Source organism: Lepidochelys kempii, chromosome 8 (genome assembly GCF_965140285.1).
Source record: "Lepidochelys kempii isolate rLepKem1 chromosome 8, rLepKem1.hap1, whole genome shotgun sequence".
NCBI lineage: Eukaryota > Metazoa > Chordata > Testudines > Cheloniidae > Lepidochelys > Lepidochelys kempii.
In genome coordinates, this window is record NC_136387.1 from 71,392,331 (window position 1) to 71,401,115 (window position 8,785).

The window sequence follows — 8,785 nt, forward strand, 5'->3', positions numbered from 1 at the left end:
GCTCGGACATCTACACAGCAATTTTTCAGCTCCAGAGCCCGAACGCCACGAGCCTGAGTCAGACATGGGGTTTTTTTTTTTATGTCTACCCAGGGACAAATGAGTATTACTTCCTGAATAAATTTCCTAGCTTAGACCAGCAAAGCCAAAAGCCAAGATCACACAAATAAAAGTCAAATAACTCTTTATGTTTTTGCACTCTTTTGCACTAAATTGTTCAAATGGATTCTCCATTTCTTGATGTCCTCAAATCAGGATTGGACATCTTTCTGGAAGGTACGTGGTAGCATAACTATTGGGCTCACTACAGAGGTAAACAGTATGGTGTGGCATACAGGAGTCAGACTAGGTGATTTAATGGTCCCTTCTGGCCTTACTTTATTAATATCAAGATTTTGCTTCAGTACTATCAAACACATAACTGTTTCATAGTAAATGTGAAGTCTCCACAGCAGTGGTTCCCCAACTTGTTCCGCCACTTGTGCGGGGAAAGCTCCTGGCGGGCTGGGTTGGTTTGTTTACCTGCTGCGTCCGCAGGTTCGGCCGATTGCAGCTCCCAGTGGCCGCGGTTCGCTGCTCCAGGCCAATGGAAGCTGCTGGAAGTGGCGACCAGTACGTCCCTTGGCCCGCACCGCTTCCAGCAGCTCCCATTGGCCTGGAGCAGCGAACCGCGGCCACTGGGAGCCGTGATTGCCCGAACCTGCGGATGCATCAGGGGCTCTCTCTGCACAAGCGCAGAATAAGTTTGGGAACCACTGCTCTACAGTTACCATTCTAATATATTAATTTCTTCCCAGTCCTCTGTGCCCAGTGCCTATTTACAGAAACACTGGAAATGTGTGCTCAAGTAAATAAAAGTTGAATTACAATCCAAGTGCTATAGAAGTACATGCAACATCAATGCCAAATGAGTTTGTACTTAATTAGAGAGACAAGGTGGGTTAAGTAATCTCTTTTATTGGACCAGCTTCTGAAAGAGAAGCTTTTGAGCCACACCGAGCTCTTCTTCAGGACGAAATATTTGCTGCTCCTACCACTGTACTCTTAGACATTCCATTGTTTCATTTCAGAGAGTTAGCAATCTATTGGGTTTACTTAAGAAGCCTCAGAGGGTAGGTGGTTTTCACCCCACATTCTATTTTTTGGAACCTGTTTGCCTTATCAAGACTGGCTCAGTGTATGCTCTATTCTTTATCAAGTTTGAGGGTTTGCTTGAAAAGGAAGATAACAGCAGACCTTGCTTTTACCAAATCACACATAAAACAAACTATTACCATAACTGAGTCATATTTAGTGCACCAATACACAGATCTTCATATAGCAGTTGCAATCTTGGAAGAATTAAAGAATACCAGGTTAAAAAAAAATTACTTAATGAGATGGAGGGGTAGCCTATTTGTACTTCAACACATATGTCCGCACACACTTCTATTATTTCCTCTAAATTTATGTATTAGTCTACACTTTAGAACAAGCACTGGATATTTTTGAAAAACTATAATAAAACATACCAGTCAAGGCAAAAATAAATTAATCTATGTTTTATCGTTGATATTCAGAATGGATTAAGGTGATTTAAATCACCAAGTGGAAAAGCCTCAATTTAAAATCACTGATTTTAAATCAACTTTTCCTTTTGTATTTCAGTTATTTTCTAAAGAAAGGTACATTCTCATTGATTGATATAACAATTCAAATTTGTTGATTTACAACAAAAAGAGAGCCTTTACACTAGATTTGGTAAATCTTTTTGCTACCTAGGAGGATACACTATAACTTTATACATTTATTTAAGAAATTATAAGGCCTAATATCATCATAGTCTTATTAACTGTACATTTTAGTATGTTAAGAAACAGTGAATGATAGATTGCTTATTTACTAGATAATTTACTTTGTGCTCATATTTGGATCAAGCTGCATAAGGATGGTAACTGGAATTTAAGGAAACGCACAAAACAGTATATAAAATTTATTTGTATTAAACAAAACAAATGTTTTATTAAGAGACGATTATGTATCACATCTTGCACTTACAATTAAACGATTTATAAACAGAGGGATTAACTGTATTCAGTGAAGTAAACTGAAAACTTTCCCAGACTGACCTGAACTAATCAAACATGTCTAAGAGAAAGTGACTTAAGTTCCTGGTTTTTCCTAAGTCTTGAAAATGGCAATCTCCTAAATTACTCAGGCTGATTTATTGTGCCATATTTATAAAGCTTGTCCTCAAAAGTTAGAAGCAGGGGTAAACATCTAAGTTTTTGACAGAGGCTCATGGATTCAGCATATTTATATTTTATGTAAATGTTTTAAGAGAAATTTAGGCCTTAACATATTTTGTATTAAATTCAGATTTTATTTTACACGGGTTTATTTTAAAAAAGAAAAATATAATTTAATTAAAAAAGTCTAAATAAAAACAATCCAATTTTTATTTTTTTTTAAAAAACACAATCATTGCTTTTTAAATCCACCTTTGTGATATTTTAGTCAACTTTTTTTCTTTTTAAAACAGATATCTACCTAATGTAAGGCGTCAAAGATTTTTTCAAAGCCCTAGTCTTACAACTGGAGCCATGTGAGTGGACACCAAGAGGATACAGAGGTCAACTAACGGATCGCCATATTTGGAGTCAGAAAGGAATTTCCCCTCAGATATTAGCAGAGGCCAAGAAGGGGAGGGGGGAGACTTGCCTTTCTCTTCAGCACAGGGCATGGGTCACTTGCGAGTTTAAACTCGTGTAAATGGTGGATTCTCTGTAACTTTAAGTTTTGAAATTATGATTTGAGGACTTCAGTAACTCATCCAGAGGCTATGGGTCTATTATAGGAGTGGGTGAGACTAGATGATCATGATAGTCCCCTCTGGTCTTAGGCTATGACTATAACTCTCATGAATCCAAATGCAAGATCAGGGCCCAAAAGCCAAGGAATTAGGCCCTGAGCCCACATACATGCTTAACTCTATCACTATTGCCAACATCAAGAGTTCCAAAATTGTGAGTCAGACCTCAAAAATGGCTTAAAAGTTTCTGTTTTTAACAGAGTTCATTTTATTTTCTGGCTTCTAAGCTTCCACCGTAGAATCATAGAAGATTAGGGTTGGAAGAGACCTCAAGAGGTCATCTAGTCCAGGGGTTTTCAAAAATTTTTTTCTGGCGACCCAGTTGAAGAAAACCGTTGATACCCGTGACCCAATGAAGCTGGGGATGAGAGGTTTGGTGTGCAGGAGGGGATCAGGGCTCTGGGCTGGGGGTGCAGGCTCTGGGTGGGGCTGGAGTGCAGGAGGGGGCTCTGGGTGAGGCAGAGGGTTGGGGTGTGGGAGGGGGTCAAGGCTCTGGGCTGAGGCCAGGGATGAGGAGTTTGGGGTGCACAATGGGGCTCCAGGTTTGGGGGTGCTCAGAGCTGGGACAGGGGATGGGGTGCAGGCTTACCTCGAGCGGCTCCTGATCAGTAGCGCAGCAGGGGCACTAAGGCAGGCTTCCTGCCTGTCCTGGCACTGCAAACCGCATGCGCCCCAGAAACGGCCAGCAGAAGGTCCAGCTCCTAGGCTTCTAGTGTGCAGTGGCCAGCAGCAGGTCTGGCTTCTGGCCGCTTCTGGGGCACAGCACGGTGTCAGAACAACTAGCACCGCCAATGGGACTTTTAATGGTCCGGTTGGCAGTGCTGAGCAGAGCCACCATGACCCAATGCCTTCCATTCCATGACCCAGTACTGGGTCACAACCAGCTGTTTGAAAACCACTGATCTAGTCCAAGCCCCTGCTCAAAGCAGGACCAATCCCACATAATCATCACAGCCAGGGCTTTGTCAAGTCATGACTCAAGTCATGTTTCCACATTTTTTTCCCCCACAACCATGAGGGCTAGAAACTTGTTTTAAATAAACACCTGTGAGAATCTCACTGTTGGACTTCAGAAGCTGTGGTGTTAAGAAAAACAATCACAAGATTCATGTTAGTTCAGAGACTACTTCCATGCATGTAGTTAATCATGTGTGATAATGTTTGCCCAATCTAGGTCCTATACCAAGTTTCAGATACTAATCATTTTATTCCCTCCTCTATCAAAATAGATGTAAATTTAAATAAAAGAAGTACTTGTGACACCATAGTACTGCGTGCATCCAGTGAAGCGAGCTGTAGCTCATGAAAGCTTATGCTCAAATAAATTTGTTAGTCTAAGGTGCCACAAGTCCTCCTTTTCTTTTTGCAGATACAGACTAACACAGCTGCTACTCTGAAACCTGTAAATTTAAATGATACCTATTCTCCATTTGATTTTCATACACAACAATGGTACACCCTCTCAAACTGTTTTGAATAAACTCAAGTTTGAAACTTGTATACTGGTATTTTTCAATATATTACTGTATATAAACCATGCCTGTAGATTAACTATTTAGATATTATATTTGTTCTGTATTTTATTGGTACACATGACATATTACTGTAAATTTCAAGGGCTGTGCTTAAAGATAATAACTAGCGCTTTGATACTGCAATAAGATCTATACAGACAGGCCTCTGCCCCCACTTTAGGGCTGTGCACTGACCCATGCACATCAGCCTGCAAGACTGGGGTTCTAGGTCAGTTGCCTGCACAATAATAGATTGGTGTTTGCCCCCACAGACAAATTTAGCAAACATTTTTACCTAGTTGCTTAATAATAATGACAAATGCCAATCATTGGTTACTGAGGAAAAACTGCTGATAGAGAGTCAGAACACACAGATTTCCAATATCCAAAATTACCATAACAGTTCCCCTATTACAAAAAGTGTAACAGCTGTCCAACCCTATTACTGGCACAAACTGAATAGAAACTTAAAAATTAGCAACTTTTCTCTGAAAACTAGTACAGTACTTAATGGATGGTGAATCCCCATTGGGGAAAAACACAAACACCTCTATGCATGCCAGAGAACCATGAAATGCCAATTCCTGGGGAGGGGGCACCTTTCTCCTTGTTTTTAAGTGGTTGTTTGAAACATGAGTGGAAAACGACAGCTGCTTACAAGAATTAGAACACTACGAGCACTTTAACTTTTTATCTTCCCTTTATCTACTCCATTTACAATCCCTATTTTCTGCTCTTTAACATAAACTAGATGGTGACGACTCAGGTTAATGTGCATGCAACGCTTTGAAGAGGACTAGTGCTATTTCTCTGCCAAGCTTTTATTGCCATTACCTAGAGCCATTAACAACCTGCAGGACCGTGCCCAGGTAGCAGAGGTCACTGTACCAGGATTGTTGCTCCGACTACCCGTCCCCAGGAACCTGCAGATAAGTGCAACGCTCCCCCTCTCCCGGGCACCTGACTCCCCGCCGCGCAGCAGGGTGACGGGGGAAATCACGTTCGGGCCGGGCCGGGCCGGGCCGCCCCCGCGCGGGGTGTCTGCCCGGTGCGGGCTGCCCTGACCGCTTCGCCCAGCCCGAAGTGCAGGGGGCGATGAGACGCGCCGGGGGCAGCTCCAGGGCGCTGGAGCCCCGCTTGCCCGTCACATCCCCGCCGCTCTGCAGACAAGCCCTGGCAGCGGCACCCCAGACGGGGCAGCGCCCGAGGCAAAGTGCAGCGGGCGGGGGGGATGAAGGGCGCGGGGCGGGCACCTCTCCCTCCCCCACTGCTCCGGCCCTTCGGAGCCCGGCCGCGGCGGGCAGGGGGCTCGCGGCTGCTCGGCGGGGAGCGGGGCCCCGGGCCGTACCTTGCTGAACACCTCCAGGTCTTCCTCGTCGTCGTCAAAGGCCAGCTCCTCCGGGGCGGCGGGGGGCGGCGGGGCCCGCGCTGCGCCGGGGGCGCTCGGCCGGGGCGCAGCAGCTCCACCCTCGCTGCCAGCGGGGGAGCCGGAGAGCGGCGGCGGCCCCGGTACCCTGCTCTCAGCCTCCATCCCTCTGCGGCAGCCCGGCCGGCGGCCTGTGCGATTGGCTGCCGGAGCCTGCCCCGCCCCGCCGGCCGCACGCGCAGTGCGCAGGACGGGAAGCGGCTGCAGCCGGGGCCGGGGGCGGGAGGAGCGGAGCCGCCCCGCGGACTGGCGAAGCTGCTGCGTGTGCGCGTTGCACTCTGGCGGCTCCCCGCGCTGCCGCCGGTGGAGGCGGCGGGAAGTAGCTTCCCACCCCGCCTGGGCTGGGCTGCAATCCGGGAGCCCGTGGGGTGCAGACCGCCGCCCTAGCCGCAGGCCACTCCCAGCCTCCGGCGTCCGGGCGCTCCAGGCGTCCCGAGCCTGAAGCGTCTCTGCAAGGGCTGGCGGGGTGAATGCACCAAGCCAAACGGCGAAAGGCCAGCGCGAAAGCTGCTATCAAGCCTTACTGAAGAAGAGCGCTGCGCAAACGTGAAAGCTCGTCTCTCTCCGCCAGAAGTTGGGCCAAGGAAGATGTTGCCTTCCCGCACCTTGTTTCGCTAATAAAGCCTTGCAGGCAGAACTGCCTCTCCCTCACTAGCGCCAGCCATTTCTCACGTGCTCTCCTGTGCAAAGTTTACTTAACGAGCAAACAGGCTGAAAACACAACGTTCGTTCTGTAGTTTATGGATAAATACAGCTAATGTTGCATGTTTGGTCCAAGCAGTTAGCTAATATTTGGGGTCTTGTTAGGGCTGTTTCAATTAGGAGGAAAAATTGATGCAAGTGAGGGGGGAGGGAGGTTGGTGTAATTTTATTTACGAAAAATGTGAACGCCAAGTCATGTTTACCAAATCACCAGTAGAAACAAACATCAGGAGGCATCTTCTTTGCTCAGAAATCCCCAAGTGTGGTTCCCGGAGCTCTGTGTCTACGAAGCCCTATTTCTTTTTCATCTCAGCGTCACAGTCACATCTGTTTCTCTGGCTTTCTGCCACGAACACAAACAGGTTGGAAAACCATTGCCAATATTCTTGTCCCTGTGTTTGCAATTTTAAAAAATACCCTTGTCCCACATGGTTGAGCTCTGACCTGCTATGTACTTTGGGCAATCCCTCTACTGTTTGAAGCTGTCTCCATTGTGTGAGGGGCTTCCCTATGAGCCCAGAGAGTACTTGGCATAATCACTGACTTTAGGAGGTCAGGTGTTCTTTAGATCAAAGACTCACTTGATAGCTGCCAGCCATCACCACCTTTCAGTATAATAATGTATTACACCCAAAGAAGGATATTAACATGAAGGTTACAAAGTCCAGCACTCCAAAATTAGAAAATGCCAGTATTAAGGTTACTCATGCAACCTTAATTCAGGCACCTTTTGTGCATGCATTATGATATAGTCTTTAATTATATGCTGCTTTTCCACAGGTCCCCTGCCTCATACAATGCACAGGTTGGATGGTGCTTTGGGAATGAATCAGGATTGTATTGAGGAGGAGGCCATTGCCTATAGAACCCCTGCCTCATATGTTGCAGGTGTTAGAAGGTCTGAAATGAATAAGACAGAGGACCACAGGAAAAGAAAGGGTGGTCTCAAGGTTAATGACCTTAAATGCTGCCCTGTAGAATTGGAATCTCTCTCTCTTTTCCATAGGGTTCCTATATGATGCTATAAGGAAAAGCACTTAAACCAAATTTCACTGCTGGCCACAGGCCACTAATTGCATGTGACTCATTTGCTGGATGCCCAGACACTTGGGCCAGATTTGTAGAAGTCCTGAGCACTAACAACTGCAACTGAAAAGTGGAGTGGATTGGAGCTGTGTTTTGAACACATGAAGGGCTAGAAAAAGATGAAGTACCCTAAATAATTGGGCCCTAGATATCGCAAGTTGTGCACCCAAAATTAGTAAACATTTTTCACCGTTTTTGCCTTAACACTCTTGTGCCTCAGCTATAAAATGGAAATAATAATAATAGTACCTGATCTGATGGGTATTGTGAAGATAAGTTATTCATATGTGATGCACTCAGTTATTATCGGGAGAGTACCATAGGAAAGACATGAGGAAATTAATAATTCTGTATTCAGTAATGTGTATTAAATATTATCTTGATCCACACAGTGAATGAAAAGAATAAAAATAAACATTGAATAAAACTCAGTGAGATAGGGGTCTGTAGAAAAAATAGTGTGACATCATGTAATTGGAGACTGTATCATAATGCAGACTCACTCTTAATTCTGGCATTTCCTGATTTTTGATTGCTTGACATTGCAGTCTTAACCGTGTCATTTTAATGTAGTTTTTAATGTAATTTCCTATTTAAAATAAACACACAAATGGACAAAAAACCCTCAGAAATTCTACCATGTGGAAATATATTGACCCTCAACTTGGGTCATGAACAAAGTTCAAACTTTTATACCCACAGCATAGACCCTTTGAGCTAGACGGAGGAATAATTGGTAGTAGTAGTAGGTGGTTGTCCTCTATGGAACAACCACTAGAAGGGGATGAGACACATTTTTTTCAGGGGGTTTCACAACTAATTGCTGACAGCAGAGAAAAGTAGAGTCTCAGGACTCCTAGGTTCAGTTCCAGGTTCTGGAGGGGAGTATAGCTGCCCCAGGTCTGCTTCCCTTCCAGTCTGCTCCTGATCCTGTGGTTCTTGCCCCTCTGCTCCTGCCCAGACCCCAAGAGCTCCTTCCCTTATGTTATTAGCCAACATCCCCCAACCCAGCTACTGATTAAAGCTGGCTAATGCGAGCAGGATGTTGGAATATTCCGTCTTATTCTTTTCAACCTTATCTTTCCTGCATCAATGATAAGACAAGTTATAGCTAGTTTATCATCTGTTCATTTCTCTTTAATATGAGTGGTTGGTGAGTTTTGTTTCTTCTTCGGTTTTCTTTTCATTGGTGTAGAATACATTATA

The 8,785-nt window shown here is 45.0% G+C and overlaps 1 protein-coding gene across 4 annotated transcripts in view; it reads right to left on the reverse strand.

The window, feature by feature from the left end:
• Positions 1-5,950, reverse strand: part of SNX7 (sorting nexin 7) — a 61,589-nt gene extending 55,639 nt beyond the window's left edge. For all 4 annotated transcript variants that reach the window (XM_073356955.2, XM_073356954.2, XM_073356957.2 and 1 more), the window contains exon 1: positions 5,714-5,950. In XM_073356955.2, the coding sequence (XP_073213056.2) occupies positions 5,714-5,896 (183 nt within the window). In that variant the 5' untranslated portion in view covers positions 5,897-5,950. The remainder of the gene's footprint in view (positions 1-5,713) is intronic.
• Between the last annotated feature and the right edge of the window lie 2,835 nt (positions 5,951-8,785).